The 24,180-nt window shown below is 42.4% G+C and overlaps 1 protein-coding gene across 3 annotated transcripts in view; it reads right to left on the bottom strand.

Moving 5' to 3' along the window:
- The window catches only part of NBAS (NBAS subunit of NRZ tethering complex), a 1,903,611-nt gene that overhangs the window by 778,155 nt on the left and 1,101,276 nt on the right, over positions 1–24,180 (bottom strand). For 2 of the 3 annotated variants that reach the window (XM_053709663.1, XM_053709665.1), the window contains 2 exons: positions 15,219–15,332; positions 775–898 (listed from right to left, as the gene is read on the bottom strand). In XM_053709663.1, the coding sequence (XP_053565638.1) occupies positions 775–898; positions 15,219–15,332 (238 nt within the window). The remainder of the gene's footprint in view (positions 1–774; positions 899–15,218; positions 15,333–24,180) is intronic. The other variant, XM_053709664.1, reaches the window with a different exon arrangement.

Here is a 24,180-nt window from a genome sequence, read left to right as displayed (position 1 = left end):
GCCTGTGCTTCCTTAAGGGTTTTTGCTGCAAAAATAATGTGACTTTAAAGGGACAGTCAACCATAGAATTGTTATTTTTTTTAAAAGATAGATAATCCCTTTATTACTCATTCCCCAGTTTTGCATAACCAACACAGTTATATTAATATACTTTTTACCTTTGTAATTACCTTGTATCTAGGAACCTTCTTCCAGCCCCCTGATCACATGACTGTGAATGTTTATTATCTATTGTCTTAAATTTAGCATTGTATTGTGCTAGATCTTAAATAACTTTCTGTGCCTGAACACAGTGTTATCTATATAGCTCACGTGTACTTTCTGTCTCTTTGTGTTGAAAAGATATTTAAAAAGCATGTGATAAGAGGCAGCCCTCAAAAGCTTAGAAATTAGCATATGAGCCTACCTATGTTTAGTTTAAACTAAGAATACCAAGAGAAAAAAGCAAATTTGATGATAAAAGTAAATTGGAAAGTCAATTAAAATTCCTATCTGAATAATGAAAGTTTAATTTATACTTGACTGTCCCTTTAAATTCAGCTCTCTTATCCCCCTGTTGGTAGTGGCTACACTTGACATTTCTAAAGGCTCATTTTACAAGACACCACTACTACTAGCCAAAAAAATCCTTAATTACTTTAAATGTATATTTGGTGAATATGGTGTACAGGTCAGAGCACTGTTCATATGCTCATAAGCATTATATGCAAAATATTCAAATCAACCCAGCACTGTTTCATACCGCCCATTTTTAACACTCCATAGAATGTTTACCTTCTGTTGCAGGGAACAGGCTTTCTCCCTCACTTTTCGTTTCTGCTAGCTTCCCTGTGCTCAAAAGGACTTCAGCAAAGCTTTCCAGTGGACTGTGTTGGTATGAAGTATATGTCCCTTCACTCTGACAAAGAAAAAAAATACATGTTGCATTTATTTTAAAATTAATAATAATAAATACATTTATTAAAAAAATAAATCCATAAAAAAAAAACTGTGTTTTAATCAACTGATTGAATGATTTAATATTTGCACTATGGCCAAATTGCATTTAAAATGATGTACAGTATAATAAAACAACAAAAAAACAAACAATGAAAAGCACATCAAATATGTATTTTGCCACTATTTGCTGTAATTTAACAACATAAGCTCATTAATACCTGTCTCTAATTGGTCTCAGCAGAGGAGATAAGATAATAGACATTTAAAATAAATTTGCTATGACTGCTCCAGCAACAACTTTATATTGGGTCCTCCAAATAAGGCAGGAGGTTGGGGGAACGTTGGTCATTAAAAACATCTACAGCACAATATGACATTCCATTGGGGAGACTATTTAAAGGGTTAAGTTGTTCAGCTGAATCCCCAAAAGGGACAATAGACAATGAATAATACATATTATAAGAACAATCTAGTTGCTTGAGAGCCTGTTAAACATGTATCCCTGACATGACCAAACACTAATAGTCATATGTACTTAAAGAGACATTAAACGTCTGGGTACAGCTACTCACCATGTTATTTATTTCATGATTCAGATAGAGAATTCAATTTTAACAACTTTGCAATGTACTTCTATTATCTAATTTGTATCACTCTCTTGGTATCATTTGCTGAAAAGCATAGCTAGGTAGGCTTAGGAGCTGCTGATTGGTGGTTACACATATATGCCTCGTGTTATTGGCTCACCAATGTGCATTGCTATATCTTCAGCAAAGAAGATCAAGTGAATGAAGCAAATTAAATAAAATAAGTAAATTGGAAAGTTGTTTGAAATTGTATTCTCCATCTGAATCATGAAAGAAAAAAACAAATTATCCTTATCTGATAATTTAATTTACTTCTGTATGAGGAGAGTCCACGGCATTATTCCTTACTGTTGGGAGATACTGAACTTGGCCACCAGGAGGAGGCAAAGACAGCCTAACCAAATGCTAAAATACTCCCCCTACTTCCCTCATATCCCAGTCATTCTGCCAAGGGAACAAGGAACAGTAGGAGAAATAGAGTATAAATGGTGCCGGAAGAGAAAAACAAATTTTGGTCCGCCCATCGGAGTATATGGGCTGGGGCCGTAGACTCTTCTCATACAGAAGGAAATTAAATTATCAGGTAAGCATCATTTATATTTTCATTCTTAATATGAGGAGAGTCAATGGCATAATTCCTTACTGTTGGGAAAACTATACCCAAGCTCTAGAGGATACTGAATGATAACGGGAGGGATAAAGGAAAGGCGGACCCTAATCTGAGGGCATCACAGTTTGTAAAACCTTTCTCCCAAAAGCTGCTTCAGCGGCCAGCCGAAGCAAAAACGTCAAATTTGTAGAATTTTGAAAAAGTATGTAAGGAGGACCAGGTAGCCGCTTTACAAATCAGATCCATAGAGGCCTCGTTCCTAAAGGCCCAAGAGGAAGCCACCACTCTAGTGGAATGAGCCGTAACCCTCTGAGGAGGTTTAAGTCCCGCTGACTCGTAAGCTAAGCGTATAACACTCCTCAAGCAAAAAGATAAGGAAATCAAAGAAGCCTTGAGACCCTTAAGCTTCCCAGAATAGATAACAAACAAGGAAGAAGTTTTCCTAAAATCCTTAGTAGCTTGAAGATAAAACTTCAAAACTCGAACCACATCCAGATTATGAAGTAAACATTCCTTCGCAGAAGAAGGATTAGAACATATAGAAGGAACCACAATCTTCTAATTGATGTTACGATCAGTCACCACCTTAGGTAGAAAACCCAAGCGTGTGCGTAGGACAGCCTTATCAGTGTGGAACACCAGATAAGGAGGCTCACATTGCAAGGCAGCCATTTCAGAAACTTGGCATGCCGACGCAATAGCCAATAGAAAAAGAACCTTCCAGGACAACTTGATGTCAACCTAATGCATAGGCTCACAAGGAGCCCGTTGTAAAAACTAAAGAACAAGATTCAAACTCCAAGGTGGAGCGTTAAATCATAGGTCTAATCCTAATCATAGCCTTAACGAAAGATTGCACGTCAGGTAGCTCTGCGAACCTCTTGTGCAGCAAAACCGAAAGGGCTGAAATCGGTCCCCTCAGGGAACTGGCAGAAAGCCACTTCTTCATACCCTCGTGGAGAAAAGAAAGAACCCTGGTAGCCCTAACCATATGCCAGACTAAACCACGCTCCTCACACCAGAAAAAATAAGCTCTCCACACCTTATGATAGATGTGACACGTAACAGGCTTACGAGCCTGAATGAGAGTGTCAATAACCCTCTCAGAGAAACCTCTCTTGGCTAAGACTAAGCGTTCAATCGCCACACAGTCAGCCTCAGAGAATCTAGATTTTGATGAAGAAAAGGACCCTGTTTCAGTAGATCCCTGCGACAAGGTAACTTCCATGGAGGAGATGAGGACAGACCAGATCCGTGAACCACATCCTTCGTGGCCAAGATGGAGCAATCAGTATCACTGATGCCTGCTCCTGCTTGATACGGGCCACTACACGGGGAAGAAGTGGTAACGGCGGAAAAATGTAAATTAGATTGAACCTCCAAGGCACTGCTAATGCATCTATTAGCTCCGACTGAGGATCCCTGGACCGCGACCCATATCTGGGTAACTTGGAATTGAGCGTGGACGCCATGAGATCTATCTCCGGCATCCCCCACCTGTTGCAAATCTCCGCAAAACACCTCGGGATTGAGAGACCATTCCCCCAGATGAAATGACTGTCTGCTGAGGAAATCCGCTTCCCAGTTGTCCAAACCCGGGATGTGGATCGCTGACAGTGAGCAGTTGAGTCTTCTGACCACTCCAGAATCCAAGAAACTTCCCTCATTGCTAGGGAACTCCTTGTTTCACCTGATGGTTGATGTAAGCCACCAAGGTTATGTTGCCTGATTAGAATCTGATAAACTGAGACGAACCCTGAAGAGGCCAAGCCTTCAGAGCACTGAAGATCCCTCAAAGTTCCAAAATGTTGATCGGGAGGAGGGATTCCTCTCGAGTCCACAGGCCCTGTGCCTTCCTGGCACCCCAAACAGCTCCCCATCCTGATAGACTTGCGTCCGTAGTCACAATCTCCCAGGATGGTCTCAAGAAGGATGTCCCTTGGGACAGGTGATCTGGACAGACCCACCAGGAGAGCGATCCTCTCGACCGGTTGTCCAGAGAAATCTGTTGAGACAGATCCAAAAGATCGCCGTTCCACTGTCTCAGCTTGCACAGCTGCAGTGGTCCGAGATGGAATCTGGCAAAAGGAATGATGTCCATGCTGGACACCATGAGACCAATCACCTCCATACACCGAGCCACAGAGGGCCTTAAGGAGGTCTGGAGGGCAAGACAAGCGGAAGTTAGCTTGTAACGTCTCTCAGGTCTGTAAGGAATATACTCATGGATATGGAGTCTATTATAGTACCCAGGAATTCCACCCTGGTACTGTGTATAACAGAACTATTTTCTATGTTTATCTTCCACCCAGAAAATTGAAGAAGAAACAGAAGAGATCTCAAATAGTCATCTGCCAGACGGCAGGATGGTGCTTGTACCAGAATATTGTCCAAGTATGGCACTACTGCTATACCTCTGGTCCTGGCCACTGCAAGCAGAACCCCTAGAACCTTTGTAAAAACTCTTGGAGCAGTAGCTAGACCAAACGGAAGTGCAATAAACTACAAGTGCTGGTCCAGGAACGCAAACCTTAGGAACTTGAAGTGCTCCTTGTGTATTGAAACGTGAAGGTAAGCATCCTTCAGATCTATAGTGGTCATGAACTGATCTTCCTGAACTAAGGGAAGGATGGACCTTATCGTCTCCATCTTGAACGAGAGGTCAGATAGGAATTTGTTTAAGCACTTTAAGTCTAGAATCGGGAGGAAAGTTCCCTCCTTCTTTGGGACAGCAAAGAGGTTTGAAAAGTACCCCAGACCTCTTTTTGCAAGAGGTACTGGGACAATGACTTCTAGGGAGGAGAGATCCCTCACGCACCCCAGAAAGGTTTCTCTCTTTTCTGGCCTTGAAGACGATGACCTCCAGGACCCACAGGTCTTGCACGTCCCCAAACAAAGTGTCTGAAAAGAGCGACAGTCTGCCCCCCTCAAGATCCAGAGCCGGATCGGGGGTCACCCCTTCATGCCGACTTTGTCTCGGCTAACTTCTTGCTCTGCTTGGATTTATTCTAAGACTGAGCAGGCTTCCAAGTCCCCTTGGATTGCTCAGGCTTTGTGGAGGACTGCTGATGTTGGGTATTATCCAAACAAAAGGAATGAAAAGTAGGACCTTGTCCCTTAGGTTTGTTATTATCCTGCGGTAAAAAAGCACCTTTGTCTCTTGGCTTGAACAGAAAAACCTGAAGCCTTGGCATTCAGGCGAATAATTTGCATATATGCATCACAAATAAAAGAATAAGTCACCCTTAAGGCCTTAATTCTTTCCTGAATAACGTCGAGGGGACCCTCCACCTCGATCAACTCAGATAAGGAGTTGCAAAAATAGGTAGCCGCTTCAGCAACCACAGCAACAGCCGGTTGAAACAAATATCCCGTATGTTGAAACAACTTTCTTAACAGAGTTTCAATCTTCTTATCCATGGGTTCTTTAAACAATGAACTGTCCTCAAGCGGAATAGTAGTGCATTTAGCAGAGTGTGAAGATAGCGCCATCCACCTCGGGGATGGAACCCCACAACTCCAATTGAGAGTCCGGGACCAGGAACAATTTTTTAAAGACAGAATAAGGGGATAATGAAGAACCAATTCTTTCCCATTCATTCTTAATAATGTTTGCAATCTTTACAGGAACCGGGAAAGTTTGTGCTACAACCCTGTCCTCATAGATCCTTATCTAATTTAGGAATCAAAGGTTCCTCAGGCAATTTGGGTTCTGGAACCTCTAACGTAGCCAAAACTTCCGTCAGCAGAAAGTGTAAATGTTCAATCCTAAATCTAAAGTCTGGTTCCTCCACAGCTGGAGGCTTAGATGCAGCAGATTCCGACCCAGAAAGAGCACACTCTGAAGCATCAGAGGCATCATAGGTAAAGCACTAAAGGCCACAGACAATGCCGTTTGTAACTGCTCAGTAAAGTCTGGCGGTAAAAGGGCCCCTCCAGATGGAGGATTAGGAGTGCTACAGGAAGCTGCATGTGTATTGGGAGATGACTGTAGGGTATGCACCTCACGGGACGGAGACTCCTCAGAGGTGGAAGGCTCAGTGGTATCAAACATATTAACTTTCTTTGACATGATTACTTTATCAAAGCATGTGGAACATAATTCAGCAGGTGGGTATACTGTGGCCTCCTTACAATATAGACAGGTATTAGAGAGTACCCTCTAACACGTCAGAATCCTCTATAGCTTGCACTAACAAAGCAGACCATTGATTAATAAGATAAAACGGTACCTTTATACCCCCAATGGCTGGGGCACTCACCAACTCCTATGACCCATGCCAAACAGAGACACCTGCTTCTTTTCCGGTAAACCGCATGGTCAGGACAGAGGAAAGAAGTGTGACCACACTCGGTAACGTGGTGTGCAATGCTGGACCGCCCCTGCTTTACTAGTAAAAAAAGCATGCAACTCCCAAAACGAAAGTTAAAGTACTGTATGTTCCAACATCTGCCTGAGCCTCATCTCACACATGTTGCAGCATAATCAAATAAACTTATGTGATTAATCCCCACTGTTCAATAATCCCCCTCCTGAGATATTAACCATTGATTCCATACAGATATAAGGAGCTACACTGTAACCCTGTCTTATTGCGTTATCATATGTAAAAAGAAAAGAAAAGAAGATAAAATATTAAAAAAAACTTAAGATGGCGGTGACAATTGTGAGGTGGGGGAGGGAAGAGAGCTGTTTGAGGGGGGTCAGGGAGGGATCAGAGGGAAGGATGTGTCTGGTCGGAGGCTGATCTCTACACTAAAGCAATTAATTAACCCTACAAGCTACATAATTAACCCCTTAACGGCTTTGCATAATACAAGTGTGGTGCACATCGGCATTTAACGGCCTTCTAATTACCAAAAAGCAATGCTAAAGCCATATATGTCTGCTATTTCTGAACAAAGTATGTAAAAGTATGCAAAAGTATGTAAGGATGACCAAGTGGCCGCCTTACAAATCTGCTCCATAGAAGCCTCATTCTTAAAGGCCCAAAAAGGGGCCACAGTTCTAGTTGTGTGAGCCGCTTGTGTCCCGCTGTCTCATATGCCAAACTAATCATACTCCTCAACCAAAAAGATAGAGAAGGAACAGAGGCCCTTTGCCCCCTGCGCCTTCCAGAATACACAACAAATAAGGATGACGTCTGAATGAACTCCTTCATGGCCTGAAGATAAATCTTCAAGGCCCAAACCACATCCAGATAATGAAGTAAACTCTCCATCGAAGAAGGGTTAGGACACAAGGAAGGAACTACTATTTACTGATTGATTTCATGACTCGACACTACCTTGGGAAGGAATCCCAAGCCAGTGAGCCTTAACAGCCTTAACAGCAAGAAAAACTAAGTAGGGAGGCTCACATTGCAAGGCCGCCAAACTCTGCGTGCCAATGCAATAGCCAATAACAACAGGACCTTCCATGAGAGAATCTTAATGTCAAGGGCATGTATAGGCTCAAACGAAGCCCTCTGCAAAACCTTAAGAACCAAGTTTAAGCTCTAAGGAGGAGTCGAATTCCTGAAGACAGGTTTGATCCTAACTAGAGCTTGAACAAAGGACTGAATGTCAGGAAGCTCCGCAAGCTTCTTATGCAACAGTACAGATAAAGCAGAGTTCTATTCCCTTAAGTAACTCGTGGCAAGACCCTTATCCAGACCGTCCTGAAGAAAGGCAAAAATCCTAGATACCCTGACCTTATGCCAGGGATATCCTCGTTCCTCACACCAGGACAAGTAGATCCTCCACACCTTGTGGTAGATGAGTCTAGTGACCGGCTTCCTGGCCTGAACAAGTTTGTCAATCACTCTTTCCGAAAATCCCCTCTTGGCTAAGACTAGTAATTCAATCTCCACGCAGTCAGCCTCAGAAAATCGAGATTTTGATGATGAAAGGGACCTTGAACTAGCATATCCTAGCAACAAGGTAACCTCCATGGCAGAGATGACAATATCGCCACTAGATCCGCAAACCACGTTCTCTGCGGCCACAAAAGAGCTATTGGAATAGCCGAAGCTTGCTCCTGCTTGATGCGGGTCACTACCTGAGGTAGAAGAGGCAACAGTGGAAATATGTAAATTAGGTTTAAGTCCCAGGATACTGCCAAGGCGTCTATCAGTTCTGCCTGGGGATCCCTGGATCGAGACCTGTATCTGGGTAGCTTGCAATTGAGTCTGGACGCCATGAGATCTATCCCCGGCGTCCCCATCTGCTGCAGATCTAGGCAAATATCTCAGGGTGGAGAGACCATTCCCCTGAATGAAATGTCTGTCTGCTAAGAAAATCCGCTCCCCAGTTGTCCACACCCAAAATGTGGATTGCTGAGAGCAAACAATTGTGAGTCTCTGCCCAGTCCAGAATCCGAGATACTTCCCTCATTGCTAGGGAGCTTCTCACCCCCCCCCCTGGTGGTTTATGTCAGCCACCAAGGTAATGTTGTCCGATTGGAATCTGATGAATTGGGATGACCCCAGAGTGGGCCAAGTGCTCAGAACATTGAATATCGCTTAAAGTTCCAAAATATTTATAGGTAGACTCGACTCCTCTCGAGTCCATCTGCCTTGTGCCTTTCTGGCAACCCAAACAGCTCCTCATCCTGATAGACTTGCATCCGTGGTTACAATCTCCCAGGATGGTCTCAGAAAGGCTGTCCCCTGAGACCTCTGCCCCGGTCGGATCCACCAAGATAGGGACTCCCTCACCGGTCTGTCCAGAGATATCTGTTGGGACAAATCTGAATGATTGCCGTTCCATTGTTGCAACATGCACAGCTGAAGAGGTCTATGATGGAACCTGGCGAACGGAATGACATCTATGCTGGATACCATGAGCCCGATTACCTCCATACACCATGCCACAGATGTCCTGGAGGATGTCTGAAGAGCTAGACAGTTGGACTCAAGTTTGCAATGTCTCTGATCTGTCAAAAATATCTTCATTGCTGAAGAATCTATTATCGTACCCAAGAACTCCACCCTGTTGCTGGGGACCAATTAACTCTTTCCTTTGTTTATCTTCTACCGGTGGGACCAAAGGAGAAGGAGAAGAGCTCTCGAGTGATCCTCCGCCAGACTATAGAACGGAGCCTGAATCAGGATATCATCCAGATACGGAGCCACTGCAATCCCTCTGGCTCTCGATACTGTTAGAAGAGCTCCCAGAACCTTTGTAAAGACTCTTGGGGCAGTCGCCAGACTAAATGGAAGGGCCACAAACTGGAAGTGCTGGTCCACGAAAGCGAATCTTAGAAGTTTGAAGTGATTCTTGTGGATTGGAACATTAAGATAAGCATCCTTCAGGTCTATAGTCGTCATGAATTGTCCCTCTTGAACCAGGGGCAAAATTGACCTGATCGTCTCCATCTTGAACGATGGAACTGACAAAAACTTGTTTAGGACCTTTAGGTCCAGAGTCTTTACAAAGTCCCGGAGGGACTGGGACGATTACCCCGAGAGATGAGAGATCCCTCACACACCCCAGGAAGGCGTCTCTCTTTTCTGGTCTTTAAGAGATGTTTGACAGGAGGAACCTGCCACTGGGAGGATATGATTTGAAACCTATCCTGTACCCCTGGGCGACGACCTCCAGGGAACAAGGGTCTGTAACGTCTCCCTTCTAGGCCTTCGCAAAAATAGATAATCTGCCCTCTACCTGATCCAAGGACGGGTCGGGGGCCGCCACTTCATGCCGATTTTTACTCGGCGAGCTTCTTGTTCTGCTTGGACTTGTTCCAAGTGTTAGCTGGCTTCCAAGATCCCTTGGATTGCTCAGATTTTGCAGCAGGCTGCTGGCGCTGAGACTTGTCCGCATGAAAGGGATGAAAAGTAGATCCCTTAGGTTTGGCCTTCGTGTCCTGAGGCAAGAAGGCACCCTTGCCACCCCTGACTGTAGATATGATAGAATCCAGGCCTGGGACAAACAAAACCTTCCCCTTGAATGGTAGGGAAAGCAAGAGTAGACTTAGAAGTCATGTCAGCAGATCACAATTTTAGCCGCATACAGGTGAATATTGTGCATGTTAGCATCACAAATGAATTAATGCACTACCCTTAGGGCTTTGATTCGTTCTAGAATCTCATTGAGGGGAGTCTCCACCTCGACTATTGCTGATAGCGCGTCACAACAGTAGGTAGCCGCACCTGCCACTGCAGCGACCACCGCCTCTGGTTGGAAAATGAACCCTGTGAATTGGATTATCTTCCGCAACATTGACTCAATCTTTTTATCCATTGGTTCCTTAAAGGAGGAGCTATCCTCAAGAGGAATGAACGTTCTCTTAGCGAGCGAGGAGATAGCACCATTCACCTTAGGGACGGTTACCCATAGTTCGAGCTGCACGTCCGGAATGGGGAAAAGCTTTTTAAAAGAAGACGAGGGGGAAAAGGACGAACCCAGTTTCTCCCATTAATAATGTTCACCGTCTTGATAGGAACCGGGAAGTCTGAGGCACTACCCTGTCCTTGTAAACCATATCCAGTTTAGTAGGGATCGAGGGTTCCTCCGGGAGTTTTGGTTACGGAACCTCCAATGTAGCAAGCACCTTCAGCAGAAAACGCAAATGCTCCATCTTAAATTTGAAATCTGGTTCTTCCGTGGACGGAGGCCTAGAAGTAGCTGATTTCGACCCAGAAGTGTAATCCTCCGATAAGTCGGAGTTGTCCTCCTCGAAGACCCGAGACGGATAGCAGTGCCGTACCTTCCGCTTGCACTTAGTAGGACGGGGCAACACATTTACGGACACAGAAACTGCCGCCTGTAACTGATCAGCTTAGTCTGGAGGCCAAAGGACCCCTCCCGCGGGAGGATTAGTAGTGCCCTGGGGAACTGCATGCGTAATCACAGATGATTGTAGGGAACGCACCTCGCAGGGCGGAAAACCCTCAGAGGTGGAAGGCTGAGTCGTACTAAATACTTTATTATTTTTTGATATAGCAATATTGTCAAAGCATGTGGAACAGAGTTGCGTCTGCGGTTTGACTGGAACCTCCTTACAGTATACACAGTTAATAGGTTTAGATGAAGAGGGAGTATCCTCTAACATATTAGAGTCCTCCATAGCTTGTGCCTTTATTACGGACTTGATCAAATTAATAAATGGCACCTTTATATTCCAATGGCCGGGGCACTCCTATGACCCAGACTAGAAGAAACAGCTTTCGTCTCCTCCAAATGCAGGTCGAGAAAGAGTAAGTTACAGAGGCCACACCCGGTCACATGGAGTGGCATGCAGGACCGCCCCTGCAATCGAGAGAGAGAGACGCGCCAAAAAAAAAGCCGGCCTCAATCTCTCGCTAATGTTCCACAGTGACAGAGCCTCATCTCACACAAGTGCAGCAGAAAACACAATAAACAATATTATGCATAAAAAAATCCCCCCCCCCGTTCCATAACCCCCTTCCAAGGATATTACACTAGATTCTATAAAGATAAAAGGAGCCACACTGTGACCCTGTTTTCTTGCGTTATCACATATATATAAATGAAACGATCTTACCAGAATTAACGCTGTGGACAAGGAACACTGCTCTTCAAATATGATAGGGTAGTAGCATCGGTCCTGACACGGACTTGAGAGAAGAAAAGCAGGCAGCGAAACACGTCAACGCTGATTTCTAATGGAGCTGTTAAACTGAGTCGGGATGGGTTCGCAAAAAGACTCTGCCTGCATCTCCGGACTCTAAACTTCACCCATGCTCTCACTGAGAGGCTGACAGGACTAATTAAAACTCCAGTCCCATTCCGAAGAGAACTACCCTGCATAAGAGACTACTCCGAATCTTCCGAAACTTCTCTGCCAACCTCCTGTGACGAAAGGCAAAGAATGACTGGGGGATGAGGGGAGTGGGGAGGGGGTATTTAAGCCTTTGGCCGGGGTGTTTTTGCCTACTCCTGGTGGCCAGGTTCTTAATTCCCACAAGTAATGAATGAAGCAGTGTACTCTCCTCCAATTAAGATGAAAAACAAGTGTAAAGTTGTAGTCTCCATAAAGCCATGTTGTAACCAGTTACCTTCTGCTGAGACCAATTATAGACTGTTATAAAAAGGTCACATGAATGTACAGTCACAATGTCACACCGCACCGTTTTAGCCATTGCTAGGGGTGCAGCGTCTCCTTCCCTGTTCGTTGCCAGGGGCTGTGTGGGGTCCGGAGGCGTGTGGCACTGACGTCATTGCCGCACGCTCCTCTCCGGTCCTGACGCCTGGGGATGAATCCTGCACCTATTTAAATCCCTTCTTATTGATCTATCACTGCCCAATTATAGGTGTTACCTTGTGTGCTGCTGGGTGTGATAGATCACCTGTTGCTGAACTCTGCTTGCCTGACTATTCTGCCTGTTAACCACTAAATTGCTGGATCGATTTACTACTGCTGAAACTCTGCTTGCCTGATTACTCTGCCTGTTAACCCCTAAATTGCTGGACTGATTTTATGTTGCCAAATCCTGCATGCCTGACCATTCTAGTAGTGTGCCCTTGGACTGCTATACTGTTGCCAAATCCTGCCTGACCATTCTAGTGGTGTGTAGAAGAAGGAGTACGGCGTGCGGCTGCACTGACCCGGAACCGGAACCGCAGAAAGACCTCAGGGTTATCAGGGTTATCCAATGATAGAGCAGAGACTCCGGAGTGCCGTAGCCAGGGTGATCAAGCCCAAGGTAGGTACAAACTGGAGAAAAAAGGCAGGCACTACTCGGGGGTTTAAAATAACAAAGGAAAACTTTTATTGATAAACATAAGCCCAACAAAACAAAAATAGGCTTAAAAATTACCAACAGCAGTACAGACGATAGAATGACACAGAGGGACAGACGGCCTGACGCGTTTCGCGCCCCCTAGTGGCGCTTAATCATAGGCTCAATGATTAGAGCCTATGATTAAGCGCCACTAGGGGGCGCGAAACGCGTCAGGCCGTCTGTCCCTCTGTGTCATTCTATCGTCTGTACTGCTGTTGGTAATTTTTAAGCCTATTTTTGTTTTGTTGGGCTTATGTTTATCAATAAAAGTTTTCCTTTGTTATTTTAAACCCCCGAGTAGTGCCTGCCTTTTTTCTCCAATTCTAGTGGTGTGCTCTTGGACATCTTCTGCCAAACCTGCCTGCCTGACCAATCTAGTGGTTTGTCCTTGGACTACTCTGCTGCTGCCACTGGGGACTGTCAAGCATGTGGTGAGTGCCGCCTTCCTCATCTTACTAACTTTCTCGGCTCTGGAATATTCCCGATTGTTCTGGCTCGATGCCGGGATAACAAGACTACTGGTCGAGTTCGGTCTGATAGAAGAGTATCCCACGAGCATTATACACAGTCTGTGTGACATAGATATGTGCATTTCTAAAATTCTTTTATATATAAGGAGCAATCTGTGTATTTCGGTCTCTTCTCTTTTTTACATACTGAGTCTAAAAAAACTTCATATTGATCCTACGGTCTGATCTTTATATGCCATTCGTTTACCTGTCTTTGTTTAATAAGAATCTATGAAAACATCTCCACATACATTTCTATTCAAAACCCCCTTGTTATTTTGACATCACAGTATAAGACATATATATATATATATATATATATATATATATATATATATATATATATATATATATATATATATACACACATACATTTGAGTTCATTTCAAGTTTATGCCATAGATGAAGGGTAAATAAACTGAGGTTCCTCCCCTTGGAAAACCCCAGGTGTTTGTTATTGTGTATAATTAACATGTTTGTTAAGTTTGGTAGATATATATATTACAGCTATGATCAGTATGCCTTATATGCCCGATGAAACAGCACTACAGCTGAGAAATGTGTTGCATGTAAATTAGGAGGGTATATGTATACCCCTTCTTTTTGTTCCTGTTTTTAATTTTTTAATCTTTTAATAAACCTATTTTTTTAAACTGGAACTGCAACTGATCATTGCTACTAACCACATCATCCTCCTCCCTATTATCTACACTGGGACTGTTCCTGCTTGGAGTGGGATTTTTGGATACATTTGCCTGTTTCTGTGAGACTGCAGGGTCTGGCAGCCTGCTATCCTGGATGAGAAGGGAGAGCTCTAGGTGTTCCTGGTGACACGCTGGAAGTATCAGCAAGCTGGGTTGCTGTTGAGTACCCAGTCTGCGCCTAATAGCACTGTCTGAGTGCTCCTACCAAATATGAGAACCCTGTTGTGAGTGATCTTACTTATAACTCTTGTATCTACTGGTACACACAAGCGCCTCTCTTTGTGTTCTTTATTTTTCTTTATTCTTTATTTTTCAGATATGTGCATTTGGATCCTTCAAGAGCATTTGAATGTGGAAGTAGCCGGTCGCTCGTGCCGTTTGGCTCTTATTGAAGCCAGATTTATTCTTTTATAAGATCAAAAACACTACGATCTGGACTTGCGTACATCTCAGTGTGATGATCTTTTATAAGAGTAAATCTGGCTCTGAAAAAAGCCGAACAGCACAAGCGGCCACCTATTTCGGCATTCAAAGCCTCACGCAGAAATCTAATATGGAATAAAGCAGTATTAAGTCTGGAGTCTGCACTTTTATACTTCATTAAATTACACATTGTATACTGTAAACTCAAAAGTCCCTTATAATTATTTAAAATTGTTATTGTGCAGTGGCCTTATTTTATTATTTTGCTTGGCAATGTGTAGACAGTATTATTTAGCAGCCACCCACTGGAGTGCACCAGGAAGGGTTAATTGTCTTCCGCTCACTAACTGCACATATTATTGTTCTAGCACATTTCTCTGAAGTGCACCTTCTCTCTCATTTCAGAGCCACATCACTTGACATCTCTTTAAGCATCTATTACGCCTCACTACTGCCTCTATTCTATCAAGCTTTACATACAAACCTTATTTTTCTAGATAAAGAGGAGAAAATGTAGCTTTAATTGTCTTCCAAGCGTGTTACAGCCAAACAAGAAGCAATGAGAACACATCTGTTGTGATTTGATAAAAATCAGCTGACATCAATTGGATAATAAATATATTTAAGACTCACTTGAAAAAAAGTGTAATTATTTTATCAAAACCACCAAAGATAAAGGTGTTTTGCTTGGTCTGCATGTTGCAGAATATACTTACTTTAGCAATAAAAGGATTCACAATTAAAGACTCATAAAATGGATGGCAACCTTGCTTCTCGGCTCCTGCGTTACTCACTGCCATATTCTTTAAGCTATCACCTAATTCCAGAGCCTACAGAAATTCAAACAGAATTTTGGGGACACATAAGTTATTATGTAGTAGAGCCGAAAAAAAATCTATACAAATGTTTATTCTATTTCACAGATGAATTCCTACCATTTGTCATCAAGAAAAATAAACAGATTACTGGTTAAAGTTTATAAAAAACATTGCAAATAATTATCAAATTGAAAATTCCTGGATTTATTAGGACACTAAACTACTCTATATTCTTTGACTTTTTAAACTTATTTTACTTGCAGGTCATTTTTATTTAGATAATCTTAGGGCCTATCTGATTTAACAATACTCCAGAGTTTGCTATAACTGTAAATCACTGTCCGCTGTGTGGATGCAAAATAGAAAAATACTTTTCTTTGTTCACATTTATTCGTTAAAATAACTCATAAAACATTATCTGGATTTGAGATTTTCCTGTACTGAGAAAAATAATTGCAAAGTGAAGTCTAAATTTCCATCATCACTACTATTATTTCAGTGCATTTTGCTCACCACAATCAAGAAAGAAAGCAAATATGAGGCATCATAGGACATGTACAGTGCTGAATTGCAAATTCAATATAGCTCCTGATTGGCTTGATGGGGCTATGCCCGAATGAGGGGACAAATTTAGGAGCATTCACTCAATTTTAATAAATAAATAAAAAAAAGGCTTTTTCATAGCTGAATTGCTTTTTAAGTTTCTGTTTTTATGTAACCTTCACACGTGCAAATGTATTTAATGCGTAATACAATGGTGTTATTGTGCGTGGAAGATTATTTATTAGCTTGCAGTTGTTGCATTGTTTAATTCTAGGTAGACAGTAATTGGAACTGTAATTTAAATTAGACGAATAAACAGTATAATTAAATATATAGAGAGTATAAAAATAACATACAGATCTCTAGCTTAGTGGAAATCCCATTCCAAAATCATGGGCATGCGTCAAAGAGCATCAGGCACCTAGTTTCTTCTATCAGACTATTATATAGTAAAGTGGGTTCACTCCAGAGTCCAGTGTGGCTTGTTTTACACCACTGAAATCATTACTGTTGCCCACATACTTTTTATTGTCTTTGTCTCCTCTTTAATCTCTGCAATCTCAACTAGTCTCTCCACCCACAAACTTCTGCTTTTCACAAATAATCTCTTCACAACTGACCCAGTCTAACTGCCATACTAAACTTACATGCAATCTTCCTTGTACAATTTTTCCCATCTTGTGAACTTTCACGAGTAGCGACGATAAACCATCCAAAGAGGGCATTGGTTATTCTTATTGCACAAGCATGGAAATATAGCTTGTGGTATTCAGATCTAATAGAGATGTAATTTTTTCCTCAAAAGGACTTACTGCCTTAGGGTCTGTTTCTTCACCTGGATCCGAAGGCTCTAGCTTTGACAGCTGGGCTCTTAAATGTCTGATTTTAGCAGACAAGGGTTTACCTGACAAGGTGATTGATACCTTGATTCAGGCTAGGAAGACTTCACTAGATGTATTTATCTCAAGGTATGGAAAGCCTACTTCTCTTGGTGCCATTTTAAGGGGTAGCATTGGAAGTCCTATGGATCCCAAGAGTTCATCCAGAATCATTTGGACCAGGGATTATGAGCTAATTTCTTGAAGTGCCAGATTTAAGCTATGTCTCTTATTTTACAGAAGAAAAATTGCTAAGCTCCAATATATTCAGACATTTGTACATGATCTTTCTTTTAAATGGAAATGACAAAATCATTTTTTTATGTCTTCAACACATTTTTTGTGCTTCCCTGCAAAATATTTGTAAAGAGGCCTTTGTCCTCTGTTCATACCTTTACTAAGTTATATAATTTTGATGTTTATGCCTCAGCTGGTGCTGCTTTTCACAGGAAAGTTTTGTTGGCAGTTGTGTCTGACTAGTTACCTGCCTTTTTTCTATCCTGCCCATTATGGTGGTCCTGGACTTCACTGCTTTGGTATTTAATCCCACAAGTAATGGATTGCAGGCTCTAACCATCTTATGATTTTTTTTAAAAAAGAAGCTAGATTTATATTTACCTGATAAATTAATTTATGTTTGCCCATTTATATTTCAATGAGTCAATGAGTTGCACTTCAACTGTCATGCTTTGTTCTGTCCCCCCCCCCCCCAATTCTTTGTATTTCAATTTCTGCATTTCCATATGGTAACTGAAGGAAGCTAGTGGGGGAAATACTGGTTAGGAAGGGCCAAAGCCCTGTAGTGTTAGGGTTATTTTATCTTCTGCTGGGCAGGAACTAAAATCCAAAAACAAGATTTATGCTTACCTAGTAAATTAATTTATTTAATCGTGGTAAGAGTCCACAATCCATTGCTTCTGAGAATCACTCTTCCCTGGCACTAGGAGGAGGCAAAGATTTCCAAACCCCAAGAGGTCTATAAAACCCCTCCCACCTCACTGGCATCTCAGTCTAACATATAGCCATGGATAAGAGGTAGAAAAATCAATAGGACATGGAAAAAAAAAAGAAGAAAAGAGTGGGTTCCAGTAGACTCACATCACCAAGAAAGAAATGAACTTATCAGTTGAGCATTAATTATTTATTTATTTTATTTATAAAATATTTTACCAAGAAGGATACATTGAGATTTCTCTTTTTTTCAAGTATGTCCTGGGTGTTTTATTTTATACAGGCAGTGAGACTCCACAATCCATTACTTCTGTGAACTAATGTCCAATGTGTGGAGTCCACGAGTAATAACACAAAGGGTGGGATATAATAAACATTTTTTTTTTTTTTACTGAATCCACAACCTAAAAGAACCCTAAAAAACACAATTTATGCTTACCTGATAAATTTATTTCTCTTGTGGTCTATCCAGTCCACGGATCATCCATTACTTGTGGGATATTCTCATTCCCAACAGGAAGTTGCAAGAGGACACCCACAGCAGAGCTGTAATATAGCTCCTCCCCTAACTGTCATAGCCAGTCATTCGACCGAAAACAAGTCGAGAAAGGAGGAACCATAGGGTGCAGTGGTTACTGTAGTTTAAATTTAAAAATGACCTGCCTTAAAATGACAGGGCGGGCCGTGGACTGGATACACCACAAGAGAAATAAATTTATCAGGTAAGCATAAATTGTGTTTTCTCTTGTAAGGTGTATCCAGTCCACGGATCATCCATTACTTGTGGGATACCAATACCAAAGCTAAAGTACACGGATGAAGGGAGGGACAAGGCAGGAACTTAAATGGAAGGAACCACTGCCCGTAAAACCTTTCTCCCAAATATAGCCTCCGAAGAAGCAAAAGTATCAAATTTGTAAAATTTTGAAAAAAATATGAAGCGAAGACCAAGTTGTCGCCTTGCAAATCTGATCAAAAGAAGCCTCATTTTTAAAGGCCCAAGTGGAAGCCACAGCTCTAGTGGAATGAGCTGTAATCCTTTCAGGAGGCTGCTGTCCAGCAGTCTCATAGGCTAAGCAGATTAAGCTTCTTAGTCAAAAAGAAAAAGTGGTTGCCGAAGCCTTTTGACCTCTCCTCTGTCCAGAGTAGACAACAAACAAAGCAGATGTTTGACGAAAATCTTTAGTAGCTTGTAAGTAAAACTTTAAAGCACGGACCACGTACAAATTGTGTAACACAAGGATGGAACAACAATCTATTGATTGCTATTCTTGTTAGATACCACCTTAGGTAAGAACTCAGGTTTGGTACGCAGGACTACCTTATCCGTATGAAAAATCAGATAAGGAGAATCACATTGTAAGGCAGATAGCTCAGAGACTCTACGAGCCGAGGAAATAGCTACCAAAAAAAGAACTTTCCAAGATAAAAGCTTGATATCTATGGAATGAAGAGGTTCAAACGGAACTCCTTGAAGAACCTTAAGAACCAAGTTTAAGCTCCATGGTGGAGCAACAGGTTTAAACACAGGCTTGATTCTAACTAAAGCCTGACAAAATGCCTGAACGTCTGGAACATCTGCCAGACGCTTAACTAGCTGACAATCCTTTTTCCAAACCTTCTTGGAGAAAAGATAATATCCTAGCAATCCTGACCTTACTCCATGAGTAACCCTTGGATTCACACCAATAAAGATATCTACGCCATACCTTATGGTAAATTTTCCTGGTGACAGGCTTTCGTGCCTGTCTTAAGGTATCAATAACTGACTCGGAGAAGCCACGCTTTGATAAAATCAAGCGTTCAATCTCCAGGCAGTCAGCCTCAGAGAAATTAGATTTGGATGGTTGAAAGGACCCTGAAGTAGAAGGTCCTGTTTCAGAGGCAGAGACCATGGTGGAAAGGATGACATGTCCACTAGATCTGCATACCAGGTCCTGCGTGGCCACGCAGGTGCTATCAGAATCACCGATGCTCTCTCCTGCTTGATCTTGGCAATCAATCGAGGGAGCAGCGGAAACGGTGGAAACACATAAGCCAGGTTGAAAGACCAGGGCGCTGCTAGAGCATCTATCAGTGTCGCCTTGGGTTCCCTGGACCTGGATCCGTAACACGGAAGCTTGGCGTTCTGGCGAGACGCCATGAGATCCAGTTCTGGTTTGCCCCAACGATGAATCAGTTGTGCAAATGCCTCCGGATGGAGTTCCCACTCTCCCGGATGAAAAGTCTGACGACTTAGAAAATCCGCCTCCCAGTGCTCTACACCTGGGATATGGATAGCTGATAGGTGGCAAGAGTGAATCTCTGCCCAGCGAATTATTTTTTAAACTTCTAACATCTCTAGGGAACTTCTCGTTCCCCCTTGATGGTTGATGTAAGCTACAGTCGTGATGTTGTCCGACTGAAATCTGATGTACCTCAGAGTTGCTAACTGAGGCCAAGCCTGAAGAGCCTTGAATATCGCTCTTAGTTCCAGAATATTTAATGGAAGGAGAGACTCCTCCTGAGTCCACGATCCCTGAGCCTTCAGGGAGTTCCAGACTGCACCCCAACCTAGAAGGCTGGCATCTGTCGTAACAATTGTCCAATCTGGCCTGCGAAAGGTCATACCTTTGGACAGATGGACCTGAGATAGCCACCAGAGAAGAGAATCCCTGGTCTCTTGGTCCAGATTCAGTTGAGGGGACAAATCTGTGTAATCCCCGCTCCACTGACTGAGCATGCATAGTTGCAGCGGTCTGAGATGTAAGTGTGCAAACGGCACTATGTCCATTGCTGCTACCATTAAGCCGATTACTTCCATACACTGAACCACCGAAGGGCGCGGAATGGAATGAAGAACCCGGCAGGAATTTAGAAGCTTTGATAACCTGGACTCCGTCAGGTGAATTTTCATTTCTACAGAATCTATCAGAGTCCCTAGAAAGGAAACTCTTGTGAGTGGGGATAGAGAACTCTTTTCCTCGTTCACTTTCCACCCATGCGACCACAGAAATGCCAGTACTACGTCCGTATGAGACTTGGCAATTTGGAAGTTTGACGCCTGTATCAGGATGTCGTCTAAATAAGGGGCTACTGCTATGCCCCGCGGCCTTAGGACCGCCATAAGTGACCCTAGAACCTTTGTAAAGATTCTTGGGGCTGTAGCTAATCCCAAGGGAAGAGCTACAACTGGTAATGCCTGTCCTAAAAGGCAAACCTGAGAAACAGATGATGATCTTTGTGTATCGGAATGTGAAGATAAGTCTGTAGTCATATATTGACCCTCCTGGATCAGTGGTAGGATGGTACGAATAGTTTCCATCTTGAACGACGGAACTTTGAGGAATTTGTTTAAGATCTTTAGATCCAAAATTGGTCTGAAGGTTCCTTCTTTTTTGGGAACCGCACACAGATTTGAGTAAAAACCCTGTTCCTGTTCCTCCTTTGGAACTGGATGGATCACTCCCATAACTAGGAGGACTCGTACACAGTGTAAGAATGCCTCTCTCTTTATCTGGTGTGCAGATAATTGTGAAAGGTGAAATCTCCCTTTTGGGGGGGAAGCTTTGAAGTCCAGAAGATATCCCTGGGATATAATTTCCAACGCCCAGGGATCCTGAACATCTCTTGCCCACGCCTGGGCAAAGAGTGAAAGTCTGCCCCCTACTAGATCCGTTCCCGGATAGGGGGCCGTTCGTTCATGCTGTCTTAGAGGCAGCAGCAGGCTTTTTTACCTGCTTACCTTTTTTCCATGTCAGGTTTGGTCTCCAGACCGTCTTGGATTGAACAAAAGTTCCCTCTTGTTTATTATTAGAGGAAGTTGATGCCGCACCTGCCTTGAAGTTTTGAAAGGCACGAAAATTAGACTGTTTGGCACTAGATTTGGACCTGTCCTGAGGAAGGGCATGACCTTTTCCTCCAGTGATATCAGCAATAATCTCCTTCAACCAGGCCCGCATAGGGTCTGCCCCTTGAAGGGAATGTTAAGTAGCTTAGATTTTGAAGTCACGTCAGCTGACCATGATCTAAGCATGTGCGCCTGTATAGCAAAACCAGAATTCTTAGCCGTTAGTTTAGTCAAATGAACATTGGCATCAGAATAAAAGAATTGGCTAGCTTAAGTGCTCTAAGTTTGCCAAGTATGTCATCCAATGGAGTCGCTACCTGTATAGCCTCTTCCAGAGACTCAAACCAGTACGCCGCAGCAGCAGTGACAGGGGCAATGCATGCAAGGGGCTGTAGGATAAAACCTTGTTGAATAAATATTTTCTTAAGGTAACCTCTAATTTTTTATCCATTGGATCTAAAAAAAAAAAAAAAAAGCACAACTGTCCTCGACAGGGATAGTAGTACGCTTTACTAGAGTAGAAACTGCTCCCTCCACCTTAGGGACTGTCTGCCATAAGTCCCATGTGGTGGCGTCTATTGGAAACATTTTTCTAAAAATAGGAGGGGAAGAGAACAGCACACCTGGTCTATCCCATTCCTTATTAATAATTTCTGTAAACCTTTTAGGTATTTGAAAAAACATCAGTACACACCGGCACTGCAAAGTATTTATCCAGTCTACACAATTTCTCTGGCACTGCAATGGTATCACAGTCATTCAGAGCAGTTAAAACCTCCCTAAGCAACACGCGGAGGTGTTCAAGCTTAAATTTAAATGTAGAAATATTAGAATCAGGTATCTTTCCTGAGTCATTAACATCACCCACTGACTGAAGCTCTCTTTCCTCAGATTCTGCATATTGTGAGGCAGTATCAGACATGGTTCTTAAAGCGTCAGTATGCTCTGCATTTTTTCTCACCCCAGAGCTATCTCGCTTACCTCTAAGTTCAGGTAGTCTGGCTAATACCGCTGACAGTGTATTATCCATGACATGTCTTGTAAAGTAAACGCTATGGGCGCCCTAGATGTACTTGGCGCCATTTGAGCGTGAGTCCCTTAAGCGGGAGTCAAAGGGTCTGACACGTGGGGAAAGTTAGTCGGCATAACTTCCACCTCTTTTATACTACAACAGTGGAAATTGTTTCTAGTCAAAATTTAAGCCAGCCATGTGGAAAAAACTAGGCCCCAATAAAGTTTTATCACCAAAGCATATATAAAAACGATTAAACATGCCAGCAAACGTTTTATATTGTAAATATTATAAGGGTATTACCCCTGGGAGTAAGCATGATACCAGTCGTTATTAAATCACTGTATTCAGGCTTAACTTACATTAATCCGGTATCAGCAGCATTGTCTAGTGTTTTCCATCTCTAGAAAAAATTATAACTGCACATACCTGATAGCAGAATAAACTGCACACCATTCTCTCGCTGAAGTTACCTCATCTGTGTAATCCCCTCAGACATATGTGAGAATAGCAATGGATCTTAGTTACAACCTGCTAAGATCATAGAAACCTCAGGCAGATTCTTCTTCTATTTACTGCCTGAGATAAAATAGCACAACTCCGGTACTATTTAAAAATAACAAACTTTTGATTGAAGAAAATAAACTAGCTATATTTAACCACTCTCTCCTACAACGTCCTTGCTTGTTGAGAGTTGCAAGAGAATGACTGGCTATGACAGTTAGGGGAGGAGCTATATTACAGCTCTGCTGTGGGTGTCCTCTTGCAACTTCCTGTTGGGAATGAGAATATCCCACAAGTAATGGATGATCCGTGGACTGGATACACCTTACAAGAGAAATTTAAAATAATGCAACAGAAAATAACCAACCCTAAAAATGTAAAATAATGCAATTAAAAATCACCAACCCTAAAAATGTAAAATAAGACAATTAAAAATAACCAACAATAATAAAAAAAAAAAAGTATCATTGTGAGACATCTGCCTGAAGGACTTTCTTACCAAAGCCCACCTCAAAAGAGGCAAAAACGTAAAAATGGTAAAAGTTAGAAAAAGTATGCAAAGCAGGTCAAGTAACTGATTTGCAAATTAGGACAACTGAAGCCTCATTATTAAAAGCCCAAGAAGAGACAACTGATCTAGTAGAATGAGCAGTAATCAATTAAAGTGGAGGCTAACCTGCCTCTAAGTAAGCCTTATGAATCAGATGTTTCAGCCAAGAAGTCAAAGAAATGGCAGAACCTTTCTGCCCTTTTCTGAAACCAAAAGCGTTAACAAACTAGAACTTTGTCTGAAAACTTTAGTAGCGTCAACATAATTCAAATTCAGCAAAAGACTCTCTGAAGAATTATAGTGCTTAGGACACAAAGGGCTAAATTACAAGTGTTGCACTATCATTTGAGCTCGACCGAAATCCGTTTTTTATTGCCGTTTGCGCGGAAGTTAAATTCTGCCTGTATAACAAGTTGAAAGTAAATGTGTGTGTGCGTGTGAGCGCAATAATGATTTACGCTAGAATGATTACTGCAAAGTACAAATTAAGCAAAATACTCTTTTCCGAATTATAGGGATTGGGACACAAAGGGCTAGATTACGAGTGTCACACTATAATTTACATGCAAGCGATATCAGGTGTTTGTTGCCAT

This window comes from Bombina bombina, chromosome 4 (assembly GCF_027579735.1).
Source record: "Bombina bombina isolate aBomBom1 chromosome 4, aBomBom1.pri, whole genome shotgun sequence".
Classification (NCBI taxonomy): Eukaryota; Metazoa; Chordata; class Amphibia; order Anura; family Bombinatoridae; genus Bombina; species Bombina bombina.
Note: the sequence above shows the minus strand (reverse complement) of the source record. Positions and strands in the feature narration are given on the sequence as shown.